This window comes from Acartia tonsa, chromosome 13 (assembly GCF_053477335.1).
Source record: "Acartia tonsa isolate MP-2025a chromosome 13, ASM5347733v1, whole genome shotgun sequence".
NCBI lineage: Eukaryota > Metazoa > Arthropoda > Copepoda > Calanoida > Acartiidae > Acartia > Acartia tonsa.
The window spans coordinates 41608796-41624705 of NC_137272.1; the positions used below are offsets into that span (position 1 = coordinate 41608796).

At 31.5% G+C, this 15910-nt stretch overlaps 1 protein-coding gene across 1 annotated transcript; it reads left to right on the top strand.

Annotated features, from left to right (window-relative positions):
* The first annotated feature begins 11964 nt into the window (after positions 1-11964).
* LOC145335475 (U-scoloptoxin(01)-Cw1a-like) lies at positions 11965-14484 on the top strand. Its single transcript, XM_080181235.1, has 4 exons — positions 11965-12025; positions 13145-13287; positions 13729-13854; positions 14004-14484. The coding sequence occupies exons 1-4, from the start codon at positions 12004-12006 to the stop codon at positions 14115-14117; spliced, it is 405 nt and encodes a 134-aa protein (XP_080037361.1). The 5' UTR covers positions 11965-12003; the 3' UTR covers positions 14118-14484.
* Positions 14485-15910: the final 1426 nt, after the last annotated feature.

A 15910-nucleotide genomic window follows, 5' to 3' on the forward strand; every position in this document is an offset into this window, starting at 1 on the left:
AATTATAGATATAGATATAAAATTTAAAAAAGATAAGTATAATATATATTAATAACACATTTTTTTTGTGTCTAATCGTTCTTGGAATCTACATCAAAATTTTTAAGTTATTTTAAAGTTCTACCTACTATTAATATTACAAATATTAAAATCTATGAAATAGATAAACGGTAATGATATTTTGGTAATGATAAAAATATTCTAAATTGCATTAAAGTCACGAAACTTCTAATGTAAAATATACTTTATTAAATTAATTAGATGATATTCAAAAACTAAAGATTCAGAATTTTAAAAAGCACACAATTGAATTGCCTATCTATTTATCAATTGGTTGTCTCTTTGTCTGTCTGTATATGCCTGTTACTTTGAATCACTAGAACGTCCGAGTTAACTGAACTTCTAAAATGATACCGAACTATAGAAAACGCTACTTTTATGCAGGGAGTAAGGGAGGGGACAATGGGAATTAATTCAATATAAGAGTTATCAAAGAAAGGGCATGAAATCCAGTTTAATCCAATAGATTTGTAGGAAATTATAAAGGGATTGTTAATTGAATAATAGATTTCCATAGCGTCATGTAAAGTGAAATCACAACTTGTTTTTGATGAAATATATTGAGGTTTTTTGGTGTGATTTTTATATAAAAAGATTATTGGACCCGGCCAGCTGCTAGCAAGAATATGACTGCCCCTTTTTATTCTGTTTATTTCCCTTGCCCCTTGCCCCACCTCCCTTCTCCCCGTCTGCTACATTCCAAACTAACACAACGAGTGTTTATTTCCCTTCCCCCCACTTCCCCTATCCCTTCTCCCCGTCTGCAATATTCAAAACATACATAACGAGTAGCGGCATTCTATGCGCAAGTCCCCAAACTCAGTCAGAAACTGCTAAATTCTTGCACATTCCCTTTAAGCCAGTACCCAAAGTCTGAGACTCCTAAAAATTGAATATTCGATCCATTGTCCCCTCCCTTACTCCCTGACTTTTATGTTTACTGGGTAAAAAAATTCGATAAATAGAATGCTATACAGACCATAGCCCAGACTGTTAGGTACTCTAATTCAGGGAAAGGGTAATAGCATCTTTAATAAATTTGTCACCAAACTAAATATAATCATAAAAATTAAACCCTTATTAATTTCTTACAATATCAAGATAAGATTCACAATTGAAAAAGTTATGGAAATTTTGGGTATAGTCTCTTTCGGGGCGTTTCTTCTTATTTTCACAGGAGATTTTCTCCTACTTCTACCCCATGCGAGGACACTTACCCTGCGGGGCAATCACCTAACCCAATACAACCTAACCTAACCTAAAATAACCTATTAAAAGCCATTTTGAAAATACGACGAATCGCCCCTTATGATGCGTTGCCACGAAAGGGACTATACCAGAAATATTTAAAAGAGTGCTTTATCCCTCCCTGCTTGTTATGTAGTTGAATTAAGCAAATTGATTCACCGATAAACCTATAATTTTGTTACCATGTTTTCAATATATTTTTCAACAAAATTATATTATTTTTCAATACATTTTCCTTAGAATAACTTAGAATTAACAATAATGACAATATCCATAAGAGCGAAATATTGTACAAAATAATACGATGTCCGGTCGTCCGGATAGGGCTTAAATTCTAAGACCTCAATTCCCGCTCGACCCGATTAGATTCTACTTTTCAGTCAATATCCCATTAGTCATACAAAAGATTTTCTTTTCCTTTTTTTTCTTTGGGTTTTGAAACCACCATTTAAGGAAATCAACACCCACCCCCCAACACAAAAAAACGAATATGTAAAAACCTATATACATTAATTGTTAAAAGTGGGGGATATGAGTCTACTATCTATCTAACTAAACTAAACACATATCTATCTCTCTATCTAACTAAAAAATAATATCTGTCTATCCTATTATCTGTTTTTATCTAAAGAATATGAAGTGTGTTAAAAACAATTAATAATTCGTGTATCTGTCTGTCAAACTATATAACTATCTGTCTAACTAGCTATCGGTCTATCTAACTATCAGTCTATCCAATCATCTGTCTATCCAACTATCTATCTTTGTCTAAAGAATTTGCAATGATGTGGGTATGAAACAATTAATGTGTCCGCTATATGTTTGTCCAACTATCTATCTGTCTATCCTACTATCTGTCTTTGTCTAAAGAATTTGCAATGATGTGGGTTGGAAACAATTAATCTTGAAACCATTTTGTCCCAATCCTACAAAATCTTGGAATAAAAAAAAATTACACATAAATTCTCCTAAATAAATTTTAATGTCATAAGTAGGGCAATGATAAAAGGTAGAGGGACAAAGTGTCTTAAAAATCAGCCATGTGACGTCATAAAAAATAAGGGATTATCCATCCCTTTTTTAGGGGTTTTCTTTCCCACTTCTCCACTCATCTCCCTTATTTTTATGACGTCACATGGCTGAATTTTGAGTCACATTGTCCCCCTATGATATATGTTTATAGGTGAATGGTTTTTCCTTCAGGTGCAATATTCCATCCTAATTGACTGGGAGGATTTATATGGAAATGCTCACAGAGATAGAAGCTTTGAGCTGGAAGCAAAAAGATAATAAATCTAGCTAGAAAGACTGTGGGGTGTTCATTAAAAACTACAACTATTTCTTTTTTTCATGTTAAAGAGATAAACAAAATCAACACTTCTGTACATCAAAATTATTGGCGGAAAAGCTTGGACACTGCTAATTTATGCAACCCTATCATAATTTTGATAAAAATCTCCAAAATTTGAGTGAAGGAACATTTCTATAAAATAAACAAATAAAAAAATAATAATTTAATGGTTTCTTGGTAAAAACATTATGTGACTTAGCGAGGATAATTTATTTACTGACTATAAGATAGAACACAACCAAATTTACATTGATTTAATTTTCTTAAAACTTATATTCTGGCGGGGAGATTATAAGTAAAATTTATTTGAAACTTTTTACTGTTTTCTGACTTATATAAGGCATTTGATACATACTGTCTGGCTAAATTCGTACTAAATAGCTTTACTGCGCATATCTTTCGCAAATTATATCTTTTAACGTTAGTTTAAGCATATAAGAATCGTTCTATCGATTTAAAACACTTCCTTAGCGATTATATACAACTTTTAACTATAGCATACAATAAAGTATCTGAGACAATTTTAAACATAAATTGATTTTTGAGTACAAAATTTTAGTAGTAAGAATTGTTTGTCTGAAGCTGCGGACATAAAAAATTGCTGGTTCCTATTGAATGTACTTTTCAGCAAAGCTTCAACAATGTCTTTTAATGTCTCATGAAATAAAGGTGTTGGGCAACCAGTCCTTTTATTTAGAGCAGTATTATCCTAGATGCTAGGAGTGCAGTCGATACTTAACTTAAATTTTAAATGACTCTATATATATGCAGGGATATAAAGGAAATTTGATTTACATACCCAATGAAAATACATAAAATTACCCCTTCTGTGGATTACAATTAGTGGTTAAAACATTTTGACTTCTCAACTTACTGAACAAACCTATCAAAACTCAATAAGATACCCCAAAGTTGATAAGCTAACAAATACGAAAACACTAATATAAAGCTTTGGGGACTAGTGTAATAAACAGCCCAATGTCCCCTCACTCGCTGATATATTTATATAATATTTGTCTATCTATTTATTTCTGTTTGCAATATTTGCCAAGAAAGCCACCCAACCAATTATTATGTCAAGACCAGCTTTACAAACACTCCTCCAGATTATCAGGGACTAGGGAATGTAATTCAGACAAACAATTCTAAGTGAAAATTCCCCCTTAACCCTCTTCCCTTATTTCTTTCCTTCATATCCACCTCCCTGCAGCTACATATAAAAACTCAAGTTTTACGCCAACTCTACGCCAACAAAATATTTATTTTTCGGCAATTTCAAATGGAATTAATTGGCTGGATAGCAGCCCCTGCAGATTATATATTTGGGTGTGTTTCGACTTCCGTAATAAGAGATATAAGTTTTCTGGAATTGTAATGTAGGGAGTAGATTTGAAATCTGCATCAAATTTTAAGGATTTTTTATAAAATTCGTTTTTTGTATAATTCTTTATCTAAAAGCGGAAATACAAATTAAGTTAATTAATTTTGGCATCTGTGATTGGTGGATTTAAAAAATCTGCGCTCTGATTGGATGTCGTACATCATTCAACCAATTAGAGCGCAGGTAGTTTAAAATCCACCTATCCTATTGGTCAAAATTAATTAACTTAAAATGTATTTTCGCTTTTAGATAAAGAATTTTACAAAAAACGAATTTTATAAAAAATCCTTAAAATTTGATGCAGATTTCAAATCTACTCCCTACATTAAAATTCCGGAAAACTTATATCTCTTATTCCGTAATTGTACTGTACATTTCAGAAAACCAACCCTTTGATTGCACGGCCCTTTTCTGTGCATAGTAATGAGTTGCAACTGTTTTGTACCAATGCATTACACTACTCTAAATATTCATGTCGTGCATCTGACGTAGCAAAAGTAGGAACCATTTTTAACGTATTTAGTTATGACGAGGAGTTTGGCCGAGATTCGAACAGCGAGTGGTTGCGCTAGAAGAAACTAATTTGTTTATGCACGTGTGGCAAATGGAAAAGTGTCATATAATGTCATTATGACGACGCTATGTGATGACACGATGCAATTCATGCTGTCACCAACTGAAACTAGCTTTAATATTATATTTTGTATATAAAATCACAAAACCTTTCAATCTTCCTGTCTTTTCAACAAAACTCTAACGGTTGGAGTTAAGCACTTAGTATGTTAAAAGAATAAGACAACACATCCATGAAAGCGAAGCTCTAAAACTGTAGGACAAACGAACATTAGCATGTTTAAAATGGACGTACAGACATTCTGGTAACGATTATTGAGTTGCTACGCTTTCTAAATCATTCCTAACTATTATAAGAATTGCCATGCAAAGTATTAAATCGATAGGACAATTCTAACATGCTTAGATTACCGAAAAAACCTATCCGTTCCAAACGGACTTTCGGTCACACGTACGGACGATCAGACTGACCGCTTTTAATATACTAATAGCGTATGTACATCTGGTTGAAACGGTTTGGAGAAAGGTGGGGGGGGGGGGGGGGAACAAGATCTCCTCTTCTGTTATATAAGATTTCCCTTGCCAATCTTACTTGTAACCCACTTTGTTCATATGTATGTCAAAACCGCTTTAAGGGTAATTTTTATGGTAGGGGATATTAGAACCAGTTTCGAGTTATACTGAAAAGAAGTTGTATCAACTTTTTTGCTTTTTATTTAAGATAGCTAGCCGGTCCTTTCAGTAAGTAGTAGATGTAAAATTTTTCATAGAATTCAGATATGCAATGGGTTTTTTTGTAGACCTCTTATTTTTTAAGTAATATAAGTTTTTTAAAAAAATAATTAAGTCGGTTTTAAGGTACTAAAACGCAACAAAATAAAAGAAGAAAATGGCCAGTATGAACAAAAATAGTAAGATCTTTAATTTGACACCTTACTTTTAAAATTCTGTTGAGTAATTATTGAAAAAATCTATTTTTTTAACCTCGGTTTAATAAAAACTTTAGACCTAAATATTTTCTCAAACAGACATAAAAAACATGGGTTCATGTATACCTTTAGAATCAGAAAAATATTACGAATCTATTCTAAGCAAAATTGAAAAAGTTTTATAAAACTATAATAAAAAAAATAAGTTTATTTTAAGAATCATAATTTTCGGCTTTAAAGGGTTAGCTTGAACCAAACCTGAACAAAACCTAAACAAAAGACAATGCAATGTAGCAGATATTTTTTAAACACAAGAAACAATAATGTATTTTTAACTGCATTGTTTTGAAGTTTATAAACAGACTGATGCATATTTGTTCATAATTTTTCATTCTTTACATGTTCTTTAATATCACTATATTTATTGTAGTATCTATTGTATACATTGTATGAACGTTCTCCTTTTTTTCTGGCAATTCTATAGGTTAATTTTATAGATTAAGCTTCCCGATTCGTCAATTTTTGCGATTTGTGATTGGCTAGTTTAGTAGTTACAATTCTTAAAATAACTTTTTTATTTTTTCTATTTTTTATTACAATTTTTTTAAACTTTTTCAATTTTGCTTACAATGGATTCATATTATTTTTCTCATTCTAATGGTATATATGAACCCATATTTTTTATGTCTGTATGAGAAAATATTTAGGTTTAATGTTTTGATTAAACCGAGGTTAAAAAAATAGATTTTTTCAACAATTACTCAACAGAATTTTAAAAGTAAGGTGTCAAATTAAAGATCTTACTATTTTTGTTTATACTGGCTATTTTCTTCTTTTATTTTGTTGCGTTTTAGTACCTTAAAACCGACTTAATTATTTTTTCTAAAAACTTAAATTACTTAAAAAATAAGAGGTCTACAAAAAAACCGATTGCATATCTGAATTCTATGAAAAATTTTACATCTACTACTTACTAAAAGGACCGGCTAGCTATCTTAAATAAAAAGCAAAAAAGTTGATACAACTTCTTTATAAAATAAAGTATAAGGATTTTTTTGTCTTTAGTGAAGGATCTCGCTAACTGCTAAACATATATGGTTCTCCTTTACATTGAAGCTTCTTATAGGACCAAAGATGATTTTATGGTATTTCATTTTTTATAAATAAGTCTTGGTAAGGTTTAAGGCTATTTTGTGCCCTCCATATCTCTTCAAATATAGAGCCTCTAGATGCTTGGGGCACAACCTCTACTTTATTAAAATGTTGGGAATTTATAAAATGTAGCACTAATTATATGCAAATAAAGGCAAAAGATTATGTCATGATTCAATAAAAATTGCTTAAAAATGAGGAAAATGATTTACATATAAAAAATTTGAAAAAATCATGCTTATTAAATACAATACTGTGTATACCGTAAAACAACAAAATTTTGGGACTTTTTTTCCGTTTCGGATAAGATAACATTACAAGAAATAATCAGATGATTATATCATTTCCTAATCGTGTTCTAGCTCTAACTCTTTTTATAGTATGTTTTACCATCTATCTTAAATACTGGCGGAGAAATAACTTTTACAGACATTTTGAATTAAAGGAGAGCTTTTGATTAATAAAACACCTTGAATATCTTCATTCTGAATGTTTTTGAAAGAGAATAGTTCTAATGGCGAATTTAGACATGTTAGAACTGTCCTATAGATTATTAACTTGGCATTATGAATCATGTGACAATAAGGCACGATTTAGAAAGCTTAGCACATCTAAAATCGTTACCAGAAAGTCTGTACATTTATTTGAAACATGTTGATTTTTAAACTTTTTTGACAGCAAGTTTTTTATATGATATGATTATTCTTTTCATCTTATATTTTGATATTAATGATTTCAGGACTACAACGTACGATTTTATAATCGAAGCATCTTTATAATAAAGTTATAAAAAGTAATTACTAAAACGAAGTCCTGTATCTAAGCAATTTTGCAACAAATTTACATATAATTAGTTTAGAGTTATAATTTCATATTCTGCTTATCAAGTTCGGACAAGTGTTAATTGTCGTTTATCCTAAAGTCTGATATTATAGCTTCGCTTTGCATATGAGGAAAAACAATTCTAAAACACGTCGGCTTAGTTCTATCTAAAAAATTTTATATGCATTGTAAAAAAGTTTTTTGGTACATGTATTAAAATTATATGAAGCTTTTCTGCACTATAGTATATGCGTTCATCATCGCATTATTATTAGAAAGTCCATACTCGCGTTTGAATTTGATGATTTTTTATATTATAAATAGTACTATTGAGTTAGTTCTTAAATTGTAGATTCCTTTACGGATAAGGAATAATATTTTGATCAACTAAAAATTCTAATGTTATTTCAATATTGACTTTTGTTTACATCGCGTCGCGTCATTTGTCCCAACGCTTGATTTATGAGCTTTTCTTTTGCGGATGTTGTCATCCTTGTTGGAATGATATGTATTAATATTCACGCCAATAATCCACTTACCATAATTCAATTGAGCGTGCATGCACGTATCAAACCAGTACAATTATGTGCATAGGAAGAGCAACTAAAAGAAGAACATTTATGTCCATAAGTAGCGGAGTAGTACACTGTGTTTAAAGGAAGAGCAACTAAAATAAGAAAATGTATGTCCAAAAGAACTTGCACGTAATTAACAAGTACACTTATGTTCATATGTATTACAACAAAAAATGGAAATTCATATTCATAAGTAGCGCAGCAACAATCCACTTACCATAATTCAATTGAGCGTGCATGCACGTATTAAACAAGTACAATCATATTCCTAGGAAGAGCAACTAAAGGAAGAACGTTTATGTCCATATGTAGCGTAGCAATAATCCACTTTAAATTATTCAATTGAGCGTGCATGCACGTATCAAACAAGTACATTTATGTTCATATGTAGTACAACAAAAACATGGAAATTTATGTCCATAAGTAGCAAGGAAATAATCCACTTACCATAATTTAATTAAGCGTTCTTGCACGTATAAAACTAGTACAGCTATATTTACTGATAGATAATCTAAAACAAGAACATGTATGTCCATCAGTAGCGGAGCAATGTTCTTCTTACAATAATTCAATTGAGCGTGCATGCACGTATCAAACCAGTACAATTATGTGCATAGGAAGAGCAACTAAAAGAAGAACATTTAAATTCATAAGTAGCGCAGCAAAAATTTTATTTAACATAATTCAATTGAGCGTGCTTGCACGTCTAAAACAAGTACAATCATATTCCCAGGCAGAGCAACAAAAATAAGAACACTTATCCCATAAGTAACGCAGCAAAAATTTCACTTAACATAATTTAATTGAGCGTGCATGCACGTATCAAACCAGAACATTTATTCCATAAGTAGCGCAGCACAAATCTTCTTACCATAATTCAAATAAGCGTGCATGCACGTATCAAACCAGTACAATCATATTCCTAGGTAGAGCAACTAAAACAAGAAAATGTATGTACATAAGTAGCGCAGCAACAATCCACACACCATAATTCAATTGAGCGTGCATGCACGTATTGAACAAGCACAATTATGTTCATATGTAGTACCACAAAAACATGGAAATTTATGTCCATATGTAGCGGAGCAATATTCCACTTACCATAACATAAATAAGCCTACATGTACGTATTACACAAGTACAATTATGTTCAATGTTCATAGGTAGAACAACTAAAATAAAAAAACATGTACATATGTCCATAATTACTTTAAATAATAAACTTTTAATTATTTAGTAATGCTTGCATATATGAAAAAAAAACAAATACAATTTTTGGTAGTTTTACTCAAAGTGCCAAATTGAGCATTGAAACGCCTCCCCTACTAACTTTGAAATAAATTGAAATTAAAGGGGGGTCGTTTTTTTATTATATTAGGTCAGATTAGGTAAAGCTATATTAGGCACTTGGAAGCCCTTTACCCAATCCCCTCCCCTCCTAATGGACGAAAGAATTGACCAATAAACGATGTCCATGTTAGCACCCTTAATTGACGACAGTTTTTTCCCTGTCATAATATCCACGTATAATTATATTCTACATCCATTGGTATAATATCCTGATAATTATAACGATGACAGACACACAGAAGTTTGTAAATGTACGCGAGTTTAAAAAGTAAAAGGGCAATTAAACAAAAAATATTGGGGCTTAGTCCCTTTCGTGAAAACGCCTCTTAAGGGGCGTTTCGTTGTATTTTCACAGTAGCTTTAGATAGGTTGTTTATGTTAGGTGATTGTCCCGCAGGATTAGGTAATTGGCCCTTCAGGGTTAGAACCTACCGCAGGGTCTAGAAATAGGAGAAAATCTACAGTGAAAATACGACGAAACGCCCCTTAAGAGGCGATGTCACGAAAGGGACTATACTCAAATATTCTTATAGTTTATAAAATACACCTTTAATACTCTCGTGTAGAACTCGAGAAAACCCCTTTTGTACAAAATATATACTGTACAAAATCTTACTCAGAATAAACCCCTCCATCATTTTTTCATATATGAAATGTATGAATGAATTTGAATAAATAATTGTTGTACATTGCGCCTAGTTCTTAGAATTAATCCTTAAAAAGTTGGGTGAGAGGATATATTTTTCCTTTCTTAAAAGCATCTACGCCTCCTAGAAGCCTCTAGGGTCGCTTAAGGTTTGGGGAGGAGGGGGGGGGGGGTGAGTCGATCCCCCATTTAAAGTTTTTTTTTGAAGGGGGGAGGGGGTAATTTTTCTAGAGGCGATTTCTCTTAATAAGGTGTTGGCACTTTTCACAAAATTAGATATAAACCTTTACTGGACCTTTGAGAAGCTACATTGCAAAGGAAAACCATATAATTTCAGCGGTTGGCAATCTTCTTCGGTACAGATGGACACATAGACATCCTATGCCTTTCATATCTAGTCTCTCTGATATGTGATTTAAAAGTGACTATTACAATATTTTAACTTTAACTCGCAGACTTAAATCCAACTGTAATATTTCTCAGAAAAAAAATCGCTGAAACCTGCATATAGTGCACTTGAAGTTAAAGCAATTTTCCGCTAGATGCCGCTAGTTTCGGTAGTGTACTTTTTGAGGTGATCTTTGTCTAATTCCCTCAACCAATCACACGTGGAGATATTGGGAATGGTACATATTTGTCTTTACGAAAATGTCGAACTGCCCTAACACAAAAATAACCATTTCTAGCTTCAATGAAAATTTATTTGCTTAAGCAGTTTTAGTTTTAGATCAAACAAGGCCTACATGAAAATTGTATAAATTAACCCTTTCTAAAAAAGAAATAAAAAACTTTACACTATAATATGTCCGGATTAAGCTTCCCTAAGAAAACTGCATCTTTCATGCACAGTTTATTTTGTACAAAACTAGAGCACAATGAAGAGCATCTCTCATGTGTATGTATTAAAATTTTTCCATTTAAAACAATTCAAGTGTAATTAAGAGGGCAAAGGTGGTCAAGAGGCCCCAATGTTTTCAGGGCTAATTTTTCTCTACAAAAAATGATAAGATTTTCACAAAGAAAGATGTCTATGTAAGAATGAATGGGTTAATTTATTTGTGTTAATTAAACTAACTAAAACGGCAACGATTTGAAGGGATAAGGTAAAGCCGATAAATAGATGTATATCCCCATGAAATTACCCCTTCTGTTGATTACAATTAGTGGTTGAAACGTTTAGACACTCAACATAAAATACCAACCAATAAAAATGCAATAGAAGTCCCCAAAGTTGTTAAACCAACAAATAATAAACGTTATTATAAAACTTTGGGTACTAGTGTAATGAATAAAACAGCTATTTCTATAAAAAAAAACAGCTGTTTATTTAGTGAAATCTGCACTTCTAGGTAACCTGCTGAAAATATAAATCAATGAACATGAAGGATATAAAGACAACTAATTCATAAAAATTTCGATTAATGTCGAAAATATTAAGATTTTTAGTTAATATTTATGTAAAAATAGTTACCTTGTTTCGTACATTCGTAGCATATAATTTTAATGATGGGACTTTCAATTGAGCCAAAATTAAGTTGGAGTTTATTAACTTTTTTTATAGTGTTTATTTTTGAGATTTGAGATACATCTCCATTGATGATAAACCAAATTATACCTTTGATGTATTGAAGTTATTTAGTGAAAAGCTTGGACACTACCAGTATGAAAATAACCGATCAATAAGTACCAAAAGGTTTGGAGCCAAATAATTAGATATCCTGGTTGCAAAACTTTGGGTACCAGTGTAATTAAGAGTCCAATGTTCCAAATAAGATAATTGAAAATAGTAGAATATATTTGTCCCTGTTTTAACTATTACATGAAGATGAATAATTGTATCTGTATATAAAATGATGAGCAAAGTTCACATTACCTTCAATCAGTTAGATACATCCAAACTCATATCATCTTCTATCATGTTAGCCAAAGTAGTTTTTGGTAAGGATACCTTGGACAAATTTCTTTGAGAGACACATTATTATACCGTTATAACTTTCTTGATCATAAAGTATTGTAATAATAAGTGAAAAAATACAATAATCTAAGGTTATAAAAGATTATTTTAAATTTCTTATAAATCTAAGTAAATCAAAATACTATTTAACAAGGATGACAACATCCATAAAAGCGAAGCAGTGAAAAGGTAGGACAAACAGACATTAACAATTGTATAGTGTCAGAACTGAATAATCATAATATAAATGTATAAGAGTCAAAGCAAAATTGTAAGTAAATTTGTTGAAAAACTGCTTGATTTAGGATAATGTTTATGGACATACTTACATTTTTAGGACTTGATTATAGAGTTGCTTCGCTTATTACATTATACTTTGTTGTTCTAGGAATCAATATACCAAAAATCAGATCAATCGGATGATAAGATCACTTAAAAATTTGTTGTTAAAAAAGTAAAAAAATCAACATGTTTAAAATGGACGTACGGACATTTGGGTGATGATTATAGAGTTGCTACGCTTTCTAAATCGTACCTAACTATTAAAGGAATCGCCATACAAAATTTGAAATCGATAGGACAATTCTAACATGCCTAAATTAACGAAAAAAGCTATCCGTTACGGACGGACGGACGGACGTACGGACGGACCGACCCTAATTATAGAAAAGCTTCGCTTTTAAAAACGCTTGTTATATAAAATAAACTAGCGGCTGCGTCCCAAGTTTCTAGAGCTCTGTATGCAAAGGGTCGGAAACAGCTAAAACCAGCCCCAAAATTTTAATCTAAAAACAAAATAGCCTAAAACTTCCTGGGGATCTATGGGAGGATTTCCTAAAATGAAGAACTGAATCAGTTCAGTGGTTATCAAAATCTTAAGCTTCAGACAAAAAATCCTTAGTGCTTTATATAATAAGATTGACAACTACTTTAAATATAATATGAAACAGATTTTAGCTCTAAGCTATTGGCTCTACTCTGCTCTCGTCCTGTGGGGTTTGTAAATTGATACAAATTGCCATTCAAGTTAACTAAACATGTATTTTAGTTACATTGTTTTTATAAAAGTCATAACATAAGTTGACAAGAATTTAATTATTTAGTGTGCGGCCTAGTGATGACCTGTCAGGTTGTTGGACAAGATCTCTTGAACAGCTTCCAGGATCCAGCTATACCTGGCATACCAGCTGTTGACTATCCAATTTTCTCTCAAGTTCCACTCACTTCCTTTACATGTGATAACCAGGTAGGCAATTTTGAGAATTTGCCTTTTTCATGCTGTTAAAGGGAATGGGTACTAAAAATATCAAAATGGGAAAAATTTTTACTTAGATTGATATGTAATATTTAATCTTTATTCTAAGTTGGCATACTATTGGATATTAAAACTACTATGCATTTAAAAAGTATATGAATGTTGAAAGTTTTTTGCTGTAAAAAACATTTTGACTATCCTAATTCTAAGGTAGAGAGGTAGAGTAAGGGACTAAAAGAAATTTCAATGATTTAAATTCAAAATACAAGTGACAAAATATAATTTAGTCATGTTTCACAAACAAAAAGAAATATAACTTTATTTTGGCTAAATAGTACTATAATTTTATCATAATAAGAAGGCCTGTTTATAAATTGTAAGAGTTTGATTTTAAGGGTTTAAAATGTGAATTAAAATTTTATTATATCCAAGGTTGAAGGCTACTATGCTGATCCTGAAGCTGACTGCCAGGCCTTTCACATCTGTGCCAGCGATGGACACAGTGGTCTCACCAAGTACAGCTTCCTCTGCCCTAATGGAACTATCTTCAAACAACAGGCAATGGAATATATCATAGATCATATGAAATTAATTTCAGATAATTTTAAAACGTGTGTCTTACAAAAAAGTTCAAAATCAAAAAATATTTATTTCAGCATCGATTTAAAATCTTATAAATAAATGATATATTCCAATTGTACTGCTAGTACTTTGTCTGTGACTGGTGGTTTAATGTTGACTGTTCTATAGCCACCACATTCTATGGAAGAAATATTGAAGTTCTCGAAGAAAGACGACTTTACACTGCTGGAATTGTTTAGAAACGTAGTAACTGAGAGGGAATCTGTTTCAAACTTTTACTAAACTTTTTTGGTGCAAATTCCCTTTAAATGTATGCTTAGAATATAAAAAAATAACAGATTATAAAGCCATTATTATTGTATCAAAATATCTTGCAATAAATAGACTTTTTAGTTTATCTATGCTAGTCAATGCTTTAAAAAAACATAAAAATGCCAATAATTTAGAAAATTTGCCAAATAGATATATTTTGCACAGAGATTATATATTAGATGAAACTTTTATTGATATTCTTATGGGCATTATTTTACTTGCTTTTTATATTTGTCATTTATCCTTGTTATGTATTATATACTTATTTATATTAGAAATATATCAATTTAGAATAATTATTTTTATATTTGTTTTAGTAGTTATTGCACTCTAAAGTAAATTCTGTACATCTGTATGTTAGTCTATCCATTTATGGCGTTTTCTTGGAAGCTTTTAAAGAATAAATGTTGCTGTTTTATGTATATGTACTAGTGGCTACACCCCTAGAGGCCTCTAGTGGCCTTTAAATGTTTTATTTTTATTTTAAAAATCTAATTTGAGAAATAACTTGTCTATGTTATCAATTGTTAAATTCATGCGTCTACGCAGCGCGACTACGTAGTGCGACTATGCTAGCGACACTATGCGACGGAAATATCTAATATTTTTGATTTTATTGTGATTTCTCTTGGGAGGGTGGTGTTACCCTCCCCAAAAATAGTTATAAACCTTCCCGGGACATATGACAATCTACCCTGTTAAGGAGAACCCGATCGGTTCAGCGGATAGCGAGATCCTTCGGTACAGACACACAGACACACAGACAAACAAACATCCTGTTACTTTAGTATAAGGATATATTCATCAATCAATTAGCTTCTTCTACTAAAAAACTTACTTTGACCTTCGGCAAAACAAAAATCTGCAAAGAGTACATGGAAAGTTGGCGTAGTCGACACCTTAAAAGGGACATGCACTGCAAAATCACATTATACACAACATGTATTACAAATTTATATCCTTCCCTTTAAATCAGAATATATTTTTTTACAGTGTATAGGATCTAATTCCTGTAAATGTGGTCCAGTTATCCAAGATTTGTGTGAATAGGAATCATTTAAACTTTTTCAATCCAATCCTTTCTTATCAGGAAATACACAGAGTTAGGAACTAGAATGACTACATGATCAACCTTCATCCTATTATATAAAGTAGTAAGCGTTTTTTGCCAGTCCCAAAGGATCTCGCTAACCGCTGAACTGATATTGTTCTCCTTTACAATGAAGCTTCTTATAGGTCCTGTGAAGGTTTTAAACTATTTTTGGGGAGGGTGTCTTCACTCCCCCTCCCCCCACAAAATTCTTTTTTATCCTTTTGAAACTCAAATTTAATATGAGATGAGGTCGACTTTTCCCATCCCTAACTTAAGTACTTATTATATAAAGTAGTAAGGTTTTCTTTTGTCCGACGGTTAAGATTTTAAAACTGCTTAACTGATTGAGTTCTTCCTATAAGGGAAGCTTCACATAGGTCTCGGGATGGTTTTGGGCTATCTATTCTGACCCGTTTCAGAGTCCATAGATGCCAGGGACGCACCACACTAGTTTTATTATGTAATAAGAAGGGGATATTAGACTCTAATTTATTCTTGTACCTAAAGTTTTATAAAAAGTTTATTCATGCATTTGCTTTAACTTTTGGTATTTGTATTGAATTTTAATTGTTTAGTTAAAACTAGTAGAGTCCAAACTTCTCAACAAGTAATTTAATCTATAGAAGG

Coding starts and splice junctions, on each gene's coding strand:
- LOC145335475 (XM_080181235.1), top strand. CDS start 12,004: ATGTTAGCCAAAGTAGTTTTTG. Junction 13,288..13,728: donor CCTTTACATGTGATAACCAG/GTAGGCAATTTT, acceptor ATTATATCCAAG/GTTGAAGGCTACTATGCTGA. Junction 13,855..14,003: donor GAACTATCTTCAAACAACAG/GCAATGGAATAT, acceptor TTGTACTGCTAG/TACTTTGTCTGTGACTGGTG.